Here is a 15,342-nt window from a genome sequence, read left to right on the forward strand (position 1 = left end):
GGCACAGTGCCTGGTATTTGTGTTACATCACAGCACCTGTTGTTGTAACCACTGCCCCGCCCACCTGAGATCCTTGAGGACAGGACGGTCTGGTCCACGGGTGCTCACAGCTGGAGGATGAGTGAACGGGCAGGGAGGTGGATGGAGCAGAGATGGGTGGATGGACCAGCAGACGGTTAGATGGACAGATCCGATTCCAGCAGTCTCTCTGACCAGAAAAATCCAACCCCTCCCCACAGCGCCCTGGGGCCTCCAGAGCAGAACACGTTAGGTGTGAATGTGTAAAATTCCAGAGCTCACCCTCCCTCCCCAACTTCCTCTGCGGGATGATGACCAGATGGAGGCCACTGAGCTGAGGACCCCGCCCCTCCTGGAGCTTTGGGGAACCCATGGCCCACAGCGGCAGGTGGACTCCTCTGGGCACGAGCTGCTTTGCAGATGTGGAGAAAAAACTCGGCTGAGAGCCTTAAATGTGCCCCACGGAGCCCCCTGCTGCAATCTCACAATCACCCCATCCCATGCCATGAAGCCACGGGATTTCCAGAGCAAAAGTGCCTGCAGCCACACAGCTAATAAGTGGGGAGCCGTGTCTGAACCAGATCTGGCTTCGCTCATGTCCCTCACTCTTCCCACTAAGCCCCGCTGCCTCCTGGAAGCTGCGTGCGCCCTGGGACCCCTGGCCCGGGTGATGCGCTAACAAAGGAAATGCGGGGCCCACGTGGGGAGCGGGTCACGGTTTTCAAGTGACAGGTCTCCACCCACTGGTGGGTCACAAACGCAGTCAGGAGCTTCCCAGGCAGCGCTCTGTTCTGAGTATGGACTGCTTGTTTGAGGTACTTTTAAATTTTGTAATAGTCATAACATCACCTTTAGTATTGCTTTTGATATTGTTTGTTACACTTCTGTTCAGTTAATGTGACATGTAAAAGTGTTTCAGTTTCAGGTAATGTGTGTATGCACCCCATTTCATGTGTGTGCATGCATGTGTATGTGTGCCTTTGTGCGTGTGTGTGCGTGTGTGTGTGTGTGTGTGTGTGTGTGTGTGTGTATAACCTTCCACTGCTCTCCACGCTCAGTCCACTGCAGCCACACTGGCCTGCTGCACCAGGAATGAGCCACACGTGCTGCTGCTCGGGACCTTTGTCCTCCAGCCCAGGGTCCAGATGCTCTTCCCCAGGTGTCTTCCCCTTCTCACCTCCGTCCGGTCTTCACTATACACACCTCCCAGCGAGGCTGCCCTGACCAGAGCTGCCCGCGGAAACACGGGGGCTCCCTCCCTCGTGGGGCCTCATTTTTCTCTGTGGCCCTGTGAGCACGTGACACGCTCCAAGTTGCATTCATTTTCCTGTCCATCTCCTCTGTGAGAGCAGGCATTCTTGCCTGTTTCACCCATTGTTGAATCCCCAGCATCTGGCCCAGTGCCAAGCACATGGTAGGCACATGGTAAGTATTTGTTGAATTCACACACGCACACATATACTCCTGTTGTCTTATCTATGGTTGTGGTTTTGAAAGTTTAAAAGATATTGAAACAAATGACTAACAATCCCTGCCCACCACTTCTGGGCAACGGGATGCAGACCCATCCTGACCGAGAGGGCTGCAGCGCCCAGGGTGCCTGCCCACTGGAGTCTGCTGGGCGGGCAATGGCGGGGAGGGACCCCCTTTACGCCCGGCACCCGACTGGTATCACTGTAGTGAATCCAGTCTCCATCCATCTGGGTCAGACTCCGGCTCTCCCACACACTGGCTGTGTGAGCGTCAAGTTAGTCTACCCGCCCAGCTGCAGTCTCCTGCTCTGAGGATAATAATAGTAACCACCTTATCATGTTGTTGGGAGGATGGATGAATGAACTAACACATATAAAGCACCTGGTGCCAGGTACGTGCTCACTGAACGTCAGTCATTCTTATGATGATGATTCTATTCATTATCACTGTTATTGCATCGTCATCATCATTACTATTGTTGTTGTTATTATTATTATTATTATTATTATTATTATTACTATTGCCCTGAGTCACAGCCCAGTCCTTGACCCTGGGTGAGATGGGCAGGCCTTCCCCACTCACAGGCCAGGCCCAGACCATGTCCAGGGACTCAGGCCATTTCTGCACCTTCTCCTTTTGAGAGTACAAATGGCCTCAGTTAGCCATCAATCCACACAGTCATTCCCACGTTCAGTGAACTGTTCCCGGCAGCCCCTGGGCCATGACCTGTGCACGCCAGCCCAGAAGATGGGACCTCTCAATGCCAAGGCGCTCACTGCGGGGAGAGGCAGGCAGAGGAGACAAGAGAGAAACATAAAACCCAGAGACTGAGCTGGCGCGGAAAGAGAGGAGAGGGACCCATGCCAGCCGGGGCCTCGGGCACAAGGCTGCCCCGCGTAGAGCACTGAAGGATGAGCAAAGGTCCGACAGGATCGGGTGGGCAGAGGCGTTCCAGGCTGAGCCCAGAGCAGGTGCAGAGAACATCGAGGGGCCCAGTGGAGCTGAACACGTGAGCAAGAAGGAAGAGCCGTAAGACGACAAGAGGTGCTTCGGGAATCTGGATTTTATTTGTAAGACAACAGGAAGCTCTCCAAGAGTCAGAAAATGGCCAAGAGCCTGGCTCAACCAGAAGACAGTCACCAGCAACATCAGACAGACCTGGGACAATGAACACCCATCCAATAGTTCTTGAATAGAACTGAAGAGATTTAATCATAAAATGATTTTGTTCTCACGCTCCATGCTGGGCCCCTTGGTAGGTAAGAGAAAGGAGCGAGGTGACCATGGCAGCAGGGGCGGGGGTGGGCGCATCCTGGGACCCAAAGTCACGGCCATGAATCAGGAGATGCCCTTGTCCCCAGTGCTGCTCCCGGGCTCCTGGGTCCCAGGCAATCAGACCTCACTCCCTTATCAGAAGGAAAAATCAGGAGGCCCATCCCTGGATAATTGACAGCTCAATGAAGCCCTTCCCACCCATCTGGACAGGTGGCATGGCCAGAGCTGGCCACACACACACACCTTTGATGCTCCTGGACACGCCCGTCCTCGGGAGAGCCAACCCCACTGAGGCCAGGAGGCCAGGCCCAGAAAGCCACTCCTGCTGTGGAGAAGGCAGGTCCACCTGCTGAGCCCCGCCCTCCAGAGAAGAACGCGGCTCAGTGCAGGGCACACGCAGCGCACGCAGCATCCCGCCAACGCCCCACAGTGGTAACACCTTCCATTCATTGAGCGATCGATTACCACCCGCCAAAGCCTTACCTATATGTAAGCCTCACCATAAGGGAGGGTGTCATTGTTATCCCCAGGTCAGTGGGTGATGAAAGGGAGCCACAGAGATACCCAGCCACCGAGGGGCAGTGGCAGGGTCAGGCTGAGAAAGAGCCCTCCTCGTTACCACTCCGCTGTCCGCCTCCCCTAGTGGGGGCAAGAGGACAGGACCCTGGGCCTAGTGGGCGAGCCGGCCTGGGCCCGGCCCCTCCCAGGCGGGGCCTGAATTCCACCTGCGGTGGCTGAGGCCACACTGCCTGGGTTGCCAGATAACATACAGGATGTCGAACTGAATTTCAGATGAACAACAAATAATTGTCTCTTTTGTTGGGAGGTGGGTTTTTCTGCTTTTGTTTTTGGAGCAAGTCTGAAAGCCCTACCACTGGATGGCCCGACCTTGGCACCTTCACAGATGGAGAGAGACAGCCCAGCCCCTCCCCTCCACCCTCGGTCCCCACCCTCAATTCATAAGCTTCACCCGCTGGCACACTTCAATCCCAGACGGGCTCTGCCCATCTCTCCAGGGGGGACCTTAGGGACACAGGGAAAGAATCAACCCTTGTCGGGAGCCCACTCTGAGGAGGGAATTATTCTCTCCCTGTTGCCAGACAAGGAAACCGTGGCAGAGAGGGGAAGTCACCTGCCCGAGCGCACACAGCTAAATGCCAGCGAAGCCAGATTCACACCCCACCCCAGGGTCAGCCTGCTCCCAAGCTGGTGGCCCTCTGCTAGCCCCCCAGCCCGGCTCAGAGGGAGCCCAGGGTACGGTACCTGTGGCAGCCTGTGGAGGAGGACTGGAGGAAGCCATCAGACAAAGTCCAGCTCAGACCAGCACCGTCCCAGCCGCTCGCCTGTGAAAAGAAGGCCAGAAGTCTAATTAGATGACGTTCAAGGCCAAAGCTTCAGCCACAGAGAGGGGTCACTGGCTCAGGACCTGTGCACTCCAGTCGCCAGCTCTCACCCTCCTTCCCCAGCAGCCCGGGAGCCCAGGACAGCCCAGGAGGGCCCAGCCCCCACCCATCATAAATCATTAACCCGGAAAAAACAGCAGCTGCAGGACCATAATTACCCTGTCTTCCCAGAAAGCCCCTGCCGCCACTGGCCTTCGCTCTGACCAATGCCCGGGACCCTCAGGAGCCTGGTGGGTCCAGCTACAATACCCTCCTGTGCCTTCCGACTTGCAGGTGAAGCTCCAGCCCCAGAGACCAGGCTCACGCTCAGCCCCCATGTTCCAGGGGTTTATCACACCTGAACTCTCAGGGAGGTGGCCGGACACTTCCCCCTCCTGGCTGTCCAATAACCACAGGCTCCCGAGCCCAGCCGCTCTCACCAGCCCCTGCCTAGAGCCCCGCTGAAGGCCATTCGCTCTCTGCCCCTCCCTGTCCTGCCCAGTGGGGTTGGCCGGCCATGGCACGTGGGTATAAAGAAAGGAAAGGGGTGCAGAGAGGCAGATGGTGCAAGACAGGGGCAGAATCCCACATGCTCGGAGCGGGAGGCAGAGTGCCTGCTGGCCTCGCAGTGGGGGCTCCCGCTACCCAGAAGCCAGTGCCTCTAGTGGCTCCCTGGGCCCTGGAGCAAACCTGCCAGATGTCCCTGCCCTGCAGTGAGGGAAAGAGTTCTCCCGCTACCACCTGGGCGGGTCCCACCACTCCGCAGCCGACACCTTGGATGCGTTACTTAACCCCCATCTCTGGGCTTCAGTTTACTCACCTGCAGAGTGGAGATTACAGAGTAGCCACCTCACAGGGTGACTGAGGAAGTTAGAAGTAAAAACGTGTAAAGCTCTGGGAAGGTCCTTGGGACCCACGGGCCTGTGCTGTCAGAAGCACGCAGGCACGGGCGGTGATGACCGCAGCTCTGCCTTGGGAGACGGGGGCTGGCAGGCGAGCCGAGCCTCAGTGTCCTCATCTGTAAATGGGACCACCTGCCCCCCGGGACTCCCAGCAGCATACTGAGGTCAATCGCAAAGCCCCAGGCAAACTCCGTCAAAGCCAAGATGCCTGTCCTTAAAGCTGTCACCACCAAAATGGGCGACAGCCAATGGGACTCTGTGCCTGGACTCCATACCCCAAGAGGGTAAGGGACCCTAGGTGGGCTCACAGAGGGACCCCGAGACCTCAGGGCTTCAAGCTGTGGGGATCTGGGACAGCGGCCCGGGGCAGCAGAATCCACCTGCAGGCTGGGCTCTGCCTCTTCCCCTCAGCGACCTTGACCTCTCCGAGGCCCCTCATGGCCCGGAGCTTTGTCTCTTTAAAGTGGAGACCGCACCTGCTCAGACCATCCCAGGGGCTGCTACATGCAAGGAGCCAGGTCATGGGTGGCAGAGACAAGGCCACAGGGGTTACAAAGATGAGATTTATTGCAGAGCTGAGTTCCAACCCCAGTCTGCACTTGCCGGCAGTACAGTGAGCACCTTTCTCACTGGTCCCTGCCACGCAGAGTTCCCACGGGGATGGGATGAGGGCTGTGTGGGTGTGCAAGGTATTCCACACAGAGTCAGCTCTCCGTGCACACTGGCCACTGTTATCATTACGATGGTAACAAGGTCATGCGTGGGTGATAGGGGAGAGTTCTTCTCTTGGGGGTTCATCTCTTTAAAGATGACTGTCATACTGGCTGGGCAGGCAGACCCCCAAAAGGTGCCCTTTCCTGCTACACGACGCAGAAGGGCCACATTCAGACAGGGTGAGATGCTGGGAGCCAGGCGGAAGCCCCAGATCGGGCTCCAGGGTGTGTCTCAGCCAATCATGCTCACTACCGGGACCACCCTCTTCCTCTTCCTCATCACTTTCAGAATAAAGTCGAAGCCCTAGATGACACACACCCCTCCCCATTGACTGCCCCCACTGGCCTCAACAGCTCCCACCTACTCTCCCCCAACTGGCCTCAACAGCTCCCACCCCGACCCCCGCCTTACAGGGAACTCTGCTCCAGCCCTCATGAAGAGCTGTCAGGCCTGCGACCATGCCAACTTGTCTCCCATCTCTGGGCCTTTTGCTCAGGCTATTTGCTCCCTCCAGGTAGAATTCTCTTTCACAATCAGCAAGCAAACTCCTACTCAACCTTCACAACCCAGACCCAGTTCTTCCTCTGTGAGTCCTCCCCAGATCCATCTCAGGCAGTGGCTCTCAAGCCTGGTGGTGGAGCTTTTTAAAAAACTAGATGTGACCCAGGCCTAAGATTCAGTAGCTCAGGGATGCGGCCAGGGAGGGGCTATTATCAAAGAGCTCAGGTGATCCTGGGTCACATACAGCCCCTATTATAACTGCCTCCCTCACTAGACTGTGACCTCTTTTTTCATCTCAGTGTCTGGAGCCCTGGCCCACGTGCGAGACAACAGCTGCTGAGCTGCACTGAACTGAGGCCAGAGGCCACGAACCGAAGAGCCTGGAAACCTCGCCCTGCTTGGGACCTACTCTGTGGAGCCGTGAGGCTGGGGCGTCCCTGGGCCTGGAGAAGCTGCAGGTGTGGGACTTCCTGCCCAATGGAAAGAGGATCACAGGTCCAGGTGAGAACTTCAGCCACCGCCCTCCCCCCACCCCACAGTGTCCTCTGCTCCGTCCAGGAAGACAAGAGGAAGAGGCAGGGTGCCAGCTGGACAGTGGGAAGAGGGACCCACAACAAGTGTCTACAGGGGGGCAGGACACCCATTCTCTGCCCTCGCAGGCTCAGCACAAGTGGCCATCGGCCACAAAGTCGGGGGCAGGTGGCTCCCGGGGCTCTGGAGAGATGAGGCGCCTGATCCAAGAAAACACCAGAGGAACTAGGGCAAGAGGAGCATGACCAGAACTCAGCACCCATGAAGAGAGGCGTGAAGGGCTCAGGCTGGGGCCGAGGACCCAACTTCAGACAATCTGCAGCTCTCCAGGGCGAGACCTCGGGAAGTTCTTGTTTTTGTTTTATGGATTTCAGAGAGGAAGGAAGAGGGAGAGATAGAAACATCAATTGCTGGAAACCAAGGTCAACAGTAATTAATATAAATGCGAGAAGTCCACCAGAAGGCTGACCTGGGCTCCTTAGATATTCACAGGGTGAATTTGCATTTTATTACCTACTGCTGACTCAATGGCCTAAAGCAGTGGTCAGCAAACTCATTAGTCAACAGAGCCAAATATCAACAGTACAACAATTGAAATTTCCTTTGAGAGCCAAAATTTTTTAACTTAAACTTCTTCTAACGCCACTTCTTCAAAATAGACTCACCCAGGCCGTGGTATTTTGTGGAAGAGCCACACTCAAGGGGCCAAAGAGCCGCATGTGGCTCACGAGCCACGGTTTGCCGACCACTGGCCTAAAGCAAACACCCCCCTAACCTGATAGTCTTATTGTTTACTAAACATTACCATTGATATGTCTGTTTGCATTCCTAAAAGGCAATTGTGTATTCTAGTAAATAAAAGCAGCTGGGAAAGAGACTCAGTGGAACTTAACTACTACAGTTAAGCTTTTCCCTGGCTTCCCCCGATCATTTCAAAATTAATTTTTCTTGTCTTGTGTGTCAATTTGCGCGTCAGCTCTTTCTCCAAGCCTTTGAACCCGAAAGCCATGCTGGCTTTTCACAATCAATGATGAGAGAGAATCACTGATTGGCTGCCTTCTACACACCCCCTACTGGGGACTGAGCTTGCAACCTGTGCATGTGCCCTTAACCCGAATTGAACCCAGGACTCTTCAGTCCACAGGCCAATGCTCTATCCACTGAGAAAAACCCTCTGTGTGTCCTGTCCCCATTGGTCAGAGGCAATTGTAAATGAAATGACGTCTAATAAAGCTGGTAGCTTCTTAATAAATGTTAGTTCCCTTCCCAGAGTCCCTGCCGTCCTTGAGGACACTCAGCGTTGTCCCATTCTGCAGACGGCTCAACTGAGTCCAGGCCGACCGCGGACCAGAATACGTACCCTGCCCTTCCTTACCCTCATCACCCCCGAGATCACAAAATGATCGTCTGTGAAATGATAGTGGCTGCCATCTGAGCACTGCCATGCACCAGGCCTCATGCCGAACATTTCTGTTTCTGTCTAACTTCATTCCCACAGCAGATGAGGAAAAGGAAGCTGAGAAGCTGAAGGGTGTTCTCAAGGCCATGCAGCCCCTGAGAGGGGTGTCACTGGGCTGTGGGCGGGGACTGCCGGGCAGGCCGGCCCCTTGGACAAAAGCGCTGGGGGAGTACATGGGTAAGGGGGTGAGCATCTTCCAGGCCCCCTCCCCATGGCAGGGGCCTCCGAATGCCAGAGGGACAAGAAGGCCAGCTCCTGCCCTCGCCCTCTAGGCGCCAGGCCACTCAACGGGCTTCCCGCGGTGGGAAGGGGGAGGGAGGCTCTGGGAGGAGCGCCCTGCGGGCTGTGGGCAGGGGTGAGGCTTGGTCAATGGCTGAAGCCTCAGACAATGGAGGCTCTGTTCCCGCCAGAGGAGAAGCCCCAACCCCACCCTCCTTCCTCCATTGACTTTCTTGGCTAGGCGAGCCCCTGGTCAGTGATCCCCGGGCAAGACAGGAGGGGGCGGCCCCAGGAGGAGGCCTCTGGGCAGAAGAGCCCACCCACACCCCACCCCACGCCCCTGCAGAGGGCATCTCTAAGGGCTGTTGCCTGGGAAGCCAGAACCAGCCAGAAGCTTCAAGACCCTGTGGTGGGGGACCAAGGGGGCTGCCACGAGACTGGTCCCAGCCCTTCCTCCTCCTCACAGTCCCAGGCACCTTAACCCCTTTGTCCCCAGCTAACCAGCCCAGACAGGAGGCCCCAGGCTGAAGGGCCAGGTGAAAAGTCTCCTAATATGGCTGAACTATCCTGACCTCATGCCCAGAGGGTCCCAGGTGATAGGGCCCCACCGCACACACACTCGGAGGCCAGAAGGGGACAGCATGGACTCTGCGCTACCCCTTCACCTTTCTGAGCCTCAGTTTCCCCATCAGAAGCCACCTCGCAGGCAACCCAGTGCCACGTGGCCCTAGGACACTCATCCTAGCAGTAGAGCATTTCCACGCGGGAACCAAACCCGAGAGGTGGGTTTCACTCCCTCCTTTCCCAACCGGGAAGCTGCGGCTCAGTGAGGCGGGACCAGGACACGAAGGTGCGTCTGACTCCACGCAATTCGACGGAGCAGGTGCTGGGGCAGGATGGACACTCCGGGCTGCAGAAATGGCCCAGACAAAGGCAGAGAGGCTCGAGGGAGCTGGGTTCCCAGCAAGGGCACCTTGTAGTTGGGTGCTCTCCCCACTGCTCTGCCAGCCGCCACCAACAGCCCCCACGATGCCCAACGCAGTGGACATGGCCCAGGCCCCTCAGCCTCCCCACCACTTGGCTGCGCCCTTCTCCATATGCTCCCTCCACTCTCCTTCCTGCCCAGCCCCGCTCTGCTCCCTTTCCTCCACCGCGTCCTCAGGACATCCAAACACTGGCCGCTCCCAGGCCCGCTCCCTCTCCGCCTGCGCCTCCCTGGGCGACCTCCCCTACCCCCGCCCCCATGGTTTTTAAGACCGTCTCCACGATGATGACTCAACTGAGTTTCCCTCGGACTCCAGACCTCTGCCTGGAAACAAGCCTGCTCAGCATGTCTGCCATGGTCGATGGGCATCTTGAACTTACCATCCATCCAAATTCCTGACCATCACCCGTTCCTTCGTCCTCCCAGCTCACCTGATGGCAGCTCCAGCGTGCCAGGCACTCAGACGAAGAGCCTCAGACTCACCCTGGCCTCCCTCTTCCTCTCACACCTCCATCCTACCCTGAGCATACCTGTTGGCTCTCCCTTCCAAACATGTCCCGAATCTGACCACTTCTCACCACCCCTCCCCCCTCCCCCACTTCCACCTGGTCCAAACTGGCATCCTCTCCTATGGGGACCATTAAAATTACCCCTTGATTGGTCTCTGGCTCCCACTTCGTTTTCAACACAGCAGCCAAGTTACTCCTCTGCTCAAACCCTCAAATGCTTTCCCACCTCATTCAGGGTGGAAGCCAGAGCCCTCACCTTGGCCTACACGGCCCTACATGGTGCACCCCCACACCCCACTACCTTCCTGACTTCAGATCCTACCTCTCCCCACCTCGCAGTTCCTCAAACACCCCACACAGGCTCCAGCCTCAGGGCCTTTGCACATGCTGCTCCCTCTGCCTGGTCCTACACATGGATGCTCCCTCATCTCCTCTGGGCTCCGATCAAAGGTCACCCTATCAGAGGCTTCCCCAGCACCCTCTTTAAAACAGCACACACAGCCCTAACTGGTTTGGCTCAGTGGATAGAGCGTCAGCCTGCGGACTGAAGGGTCCCAGGTTCGATTCCGGTTGAGGACACATCCCCAGTAGGGGGTGTGCAGGAGGCAGCTGATCGATGTTTCTCTCTCATCGATGTTTCTAACTCTCTGTCCCTCTCCCTTCCTCTCTGTAAAAAAATCAATAAAATATATTTTAAAAATAAAACAGCACACACACCTCCCCATCACACCCCTTCCCCTGACCCGGCTCCCCTGTCTTCATAGTATTTAATACCTCTGGGCACCTGCGCATTTTAGTTGTTTATAACAGCCTTCTTGTACGAGAATATGGACTCGACAGAGGCCAGGGCATCATTATTTCTGTTCGTTGCTCTATCCACAGCCCTGGATCAGTGCCTGGCAAACAGCAGGCCTCAGCACACACCTGCTAAGTGGATGAAGGAATCCCTTGGTCTGGGTCAGTCCTGCCACCTCCCTCAGGGGAGGGGATAAGGCAGCCAGGCCCGTTGGGCACCCCCGTCTGGGCCTGGGCCTCCTCCTGTCTGAAATCAGCCTGTGGCCAGGACGGCTCCTCCCAGGAGAGCTTAGTAAACAGACTCACTGCCAAGCTGTGCAAGGGGCGGTGCCCCAAAACCAGTATGGGAAGAGGTCTGAGCCAAAGGCGGGGCGCGATCAGAAGAAGAGGGGAGGGAGGGGCAGGGCGCGGGGAAGGACTTGGACCATAAGGAACTGGCTCCCAAAAAGACCTCATTCTTGCTCTGCTGAGTCAGAAGCATGCGGCCGGGAGAGGGAGCAGGACCCCAGAGCTCCAACGGCCGCCACCCGCTGCCGCAGACAGGTGAGGGCCCTGCCATACGCCCTGCTGCCCAGGGAGGAAGCACAGGGCCCCGGCTGGTGGGCTACGGAGAGGCGTTGGCCTCCTTTCATAGGTAGCCCACTGGGTGCAGTCTGGCCGGGGTCCCTTTCTTCAGAACCACCCTCTGCCTCTCTCAAGGAGGGGGCCACTTTGTCCCACAAGACAGCTCTGGGCAGGACGCAGCAGCCTTTGCAAAACTCAGAGCTAAAGATAACTCGGCCCACCCGACCACGGCCCTGCAAGCTGGCCAGGCAGCATCTGAGGTCTCGGGAAAGGCAAGCTCAGCTCGGAGCCCCAGGGGACCACAGGCCTCGGCCACAAGGCCCAGGGCAGCTCTGGCTGAACTCTCCAAGCAGCTAGCTCTCATATTCAAACCCCTCCCCAAGGAATCTGGTGTGTGAATCAGCTGCTCTGTCCTCCACACCTGGAGGGAGGCACAGAAATGGGTGTCTTCCCACCAGCCCCCAAGCAGGTGGACCATCCCACAAGAGGGCAGGGTCAACCCCATTAAGAGGAGGAAACTGAGGCTCAGAGAGGGAGAGAGATGATCCAAAGTCAAGTTCATCACAGGCAGATCCCTGATGAGATGGATGTCTGTCCCCCTCTTTCCCCTGTAGGGGAGCCTCTCCCTCCGCAATGAATCCAGGCCACTCCCCCCTGGCTATTAACATCACACCTCTGAGAAGACGCCGCCTGGGGCTGTGGGTCAGGAGTTGGAGCTTGGGCTGCAGGTGCTGGGGGCAGAGAGAGGAGGAGTGGTTGCAACCATGAAGGGATGTGTCCTGAATCCGGCTGTCCTGGGGTGGAGTCACACCCAGGACCAGGACCCCCACGGGGAACCAGTCCCAAACACAGGTCCTCTTTCATAATCAACTTTAACAAGAACCTCACTGGTGCTCACCAACCCTGGAACGGGACACATGAGGAACCGATAGCTCAGATGCTGCCCACTTGCTGGCGCTAGAAAAGAATTCCTGAACTCCCTCGTCTTCCTTGTGTCCGCGGCACTGAACCCGTGCTGGGTGCCGTGAGCTGGGAGCCCACCCCTGCCTACATCCCACCGCAGAAATGCGGCCACTGTTCAGTGGAAAATGGGGGGCCCACTACACTCAGGGTGGCTCCTGCTCTGCAGCAACCTCCAGGCCTGCCAGGGGGGTGTGGGGGGAGGGGGTACCTGGGTACCCTTTTTGCCGCCATCACGCCCTGGGGATGGTTTTTAGGAAAGTGAGCCCTGTGATCAAACCAGGTTGGGTCCCGGCTCCCCACTTCCTGTGACACTAAGATGTTACTTTGCTGTTCTGTTCCCTGGCTCCCCCTCGGTACAAGAACCGTAAGAATCCCCACCTCATAGGGTTGTTATGCGGGTTAGATGAGATGATTCCCAAAAAGTGCCTCCCTGAGAGCCTAGAACACAGCAGGTGCTCGGTAAGTGTTTGCTGAATGAGCGAGTGAATGAGCGGCCACCTCCTTCTAACTGAACAGCTGCCCTGGCCCACAAGGAGGCCGCTGTCCCAGGTGGTGCTGAGTGATCCTAGAGCCCGCCCCATCCCCGCCCTCCAAGGGGAGCAAGCCTGGAGAACGCAGCCTCTCGTGCAGCATCTGACCGCTTTGCCATCCCTCCGAGGGCAGGGGACCCACCGCTGTGCTCTGGGGCAGCCACCAGCTTGACCTGGTCCAGAGGCTAACACTCAGCTGTGTAAGTTCCCCACAGCCTCCACCCGCCTCCCACCCCTTTGAAAGTCAAGATTCCAGGGGAGGGGGAGGACCCAGAAAGAAAAGGTGAGTTCCTTTAACTGGTGCGAAACATAGCGACCTCGGTGCGTGGGGCCAGGGAGACCGTCCGAGCCCCCGAATCCGTTTAGTCAAGCAGAGGGGGGCCTCGGAGCTGGCTGCAGACGTACCCCTTTATGGAAAGCACGCTGGCTGGACAGCCAGCCCAGGAGAGTTGCAAAAACCACAGGCGTCTATTTCCTTGTGGAGTCCCAATATGTTTAGCTAAATTCAGGGACAAATCCCCTCCAGGCAGCAAGGTTACAGTGACCAACCACACACACGTGCGCGCTCTCTCTCTCTCTCTCTCTCTCTCTCTCTCTCTCACACACACACACACACACACAAACACACACACGCACGCACGCACGCATGCCCAGGGCTGTCACTCAACATCAGGAGCATCTGAGGGACCTGCAGAGACAGTGCAGGCCTAGGTGGGCGGGACTCAGTTCTCTTCCCTGTTTGCGGCCGCCGGCACACCTACCAGGTGCCCAGGGCTCAGTGCTGGACACCTGCGCTCCCTGCCAAGACTCAGCCTGTGCCAGGCTCATGCAAGGTCTGTCCTGTGCCCAGGCTTGGTCAGAAGATGGGGCACCATCTCCTTCCACATTGGGGTGCAAACCAGGACGCAAGTACCGGTGCTCACTTCTCCCAGACACGGACCATCTGTGTTAACACTGAGGTCTCCAGGCCCCACACCCTCATTCTGGGGACCTTTAAGCTCCCCAGCATTCAAGGGGAGGGCAGAAAAGCCAATCTTCATCTCTCTGGATCCTCCTGCCACCCAGCCCCACCCCTCAACCAGTCCACACACATTCACTGAGCGCTTCGGTATGCAAGGTCTAGGGATTTGCTCATAAGCAAGACAGCCTCGGTTTCCGCCCTCCTGGGTTCCACAGTCCCACAGGGAGGCAGATGCTAAACAATTACACAAACTCAACTTCGCTACAAACCAGATACCCACTACGAGGGGAGGGAGAAGGCCAGGGCTCCTCTGACATTGAGACGGACAGCCGAACACTGACTCAACTCTCCCAGGACCGGTGCTGGTCCTCTGGACTCCGCGCGGTCATCTGCATCGTAACCACACAAGGCGAGGGACACAAAGACCTGATGACCATCCAGTGAGTTCTGCCAGGAGCCCTGCCTCTGTGGGGCCTGGGCCAAGGCACACACTGCCCAGCCTCCAGGGCCCTCCCACCTCCCGATGGACGTTTGCATTTCATGCCAAACAAGGCCATGTACGCGCCCAGGGACTATGGTGAGGGCTCTGTCTCCCTCTTTTGCTTTTTTTGGCAGGAGGCAGGATTCGACTTCAAAATTTCCATCCCACTTGACTTGGGCAGAGTCTTGCTGATCCATCCACGGCCCTGGCTCTCCATCGGGGCCAATCTGGTCCCCCGCACCCCGGACACATTTGGCAATGTCGGGAGACATGTTGGCTGTCACGACTAGAAAGGCAGGGAATGCTAGTGGCACCCAGGGGGTAGAGGCCAAGGATGCTGCCCAACACCCTACGGTGCACAGGACGGCCCCACCACAGAGAATGACCCGGCTGAGTGTCCACGGTTCGAGGTGCAGAACCCTTACTCCGAGGGCAGCTGGCCAGGTCCTCTGAGATCCAGTGCAGATACCGGCTCGTTAACGAGGGTAGTGTTACCGTTATTAGTCACAGGGACACAAAGACCAAAGTCATGGTCATGACCACTGGTTTCCACAGCAGAGAAACACCAGGCTACGGGTCTCTAAAAAGACTGCATTACACCACGGTCTCTGAGGTTTGTGGGCCTCCGACCCACTTCTCTGTGCCTCTCCACCACCCGGCCCAGCATATGGAATCCTGACGGTGGGGAGAAGGGAGGGAAGGAGAAAGAGAGGGGGTGGGGAAGAGGGCAAACTGAGGCCTTTCAAGGCAGGGACCACGTGTTAAGCCTCGCCTGTCCCCAGCACCCAGCGCCATTCCTGGCACCAAGAGGCCGGTTTTTAATTCTGTGAGCTCTCTGAGGCCAGGTCCCTCTCTGTCCCCAAGCTGAGCCTAGCTTACGGCTCAATCCTCCACGCTCACTCATCGGTCCCTACCCCTCTGACCTCATAGTTCAGCAGGGGAAGGAGAACTGAGCAGGGAGCAGGGAGCAACAATAAACAGCAGGCAGTGCTTCTGTGGGGGGGGGGGGGCTGTGGGGGCTGCAAGCACTCCTGGGAGGGGCCCTGAACCTAGATGGGGGCAGGGCTATCCATCAGGTAA

The 15,342-nt window shown here is 57.3% G+C and overlaps 1 protein-coding gene across 12 annotated transcripts in view; it reads right to left on the reverse strand.

Annotated features, from left to right (window-relative positions):
* ARHGEF10L (Rho guanine nucleotide exchange factor 10 like) overlaps nucleotides 1–15,342 on the reverse strand; it is a 137,961-nt gene that overhangs the window by 93,808 nt on the left and 28,811 nt on the right. For 9 of the 12 annotated variants that reach the window (XR_013813741.1, XR_013813742.1, XR_013813743.1 and 6 more), the window contains one exon: nucleotides 4,030–4,109. Coding sequence is in view for 9 of the 12 variants with exons in the window: in XM_079776223.1 (XP_079632349.1) it covers nucleotides 4,030–4,066 (37 nt within the window). In the remaining 3 variants the exon portion in view is untranslated. Of the gene's footprint in view, nucleotides 1–4,029; nucleotides 4,110–4,192; nucleotides 4,220–4,327; nucleotides 4,428–4,506; nucleotides 4,526–15,342 lie in introns of those variants that run through there. The other 3 variants (XM_079776229.1, XM_079776228.1, XM_079776226.1) reach the window with 3 other exon arrangements.

The sequence above is a fragment of the Cnephaeus nilssonii genome (genome assembly GCF_951640355.1).
Source record: "Cnephaeus nilssonii genome assembly, chromosome: 7".
Lineage (NCBI taxonomy): Eukaryota > Metazoa > Chordata > Mammalia > Chiroptera > Vespertilionidae > Cnephaeus > Cnephaeus nilssonii.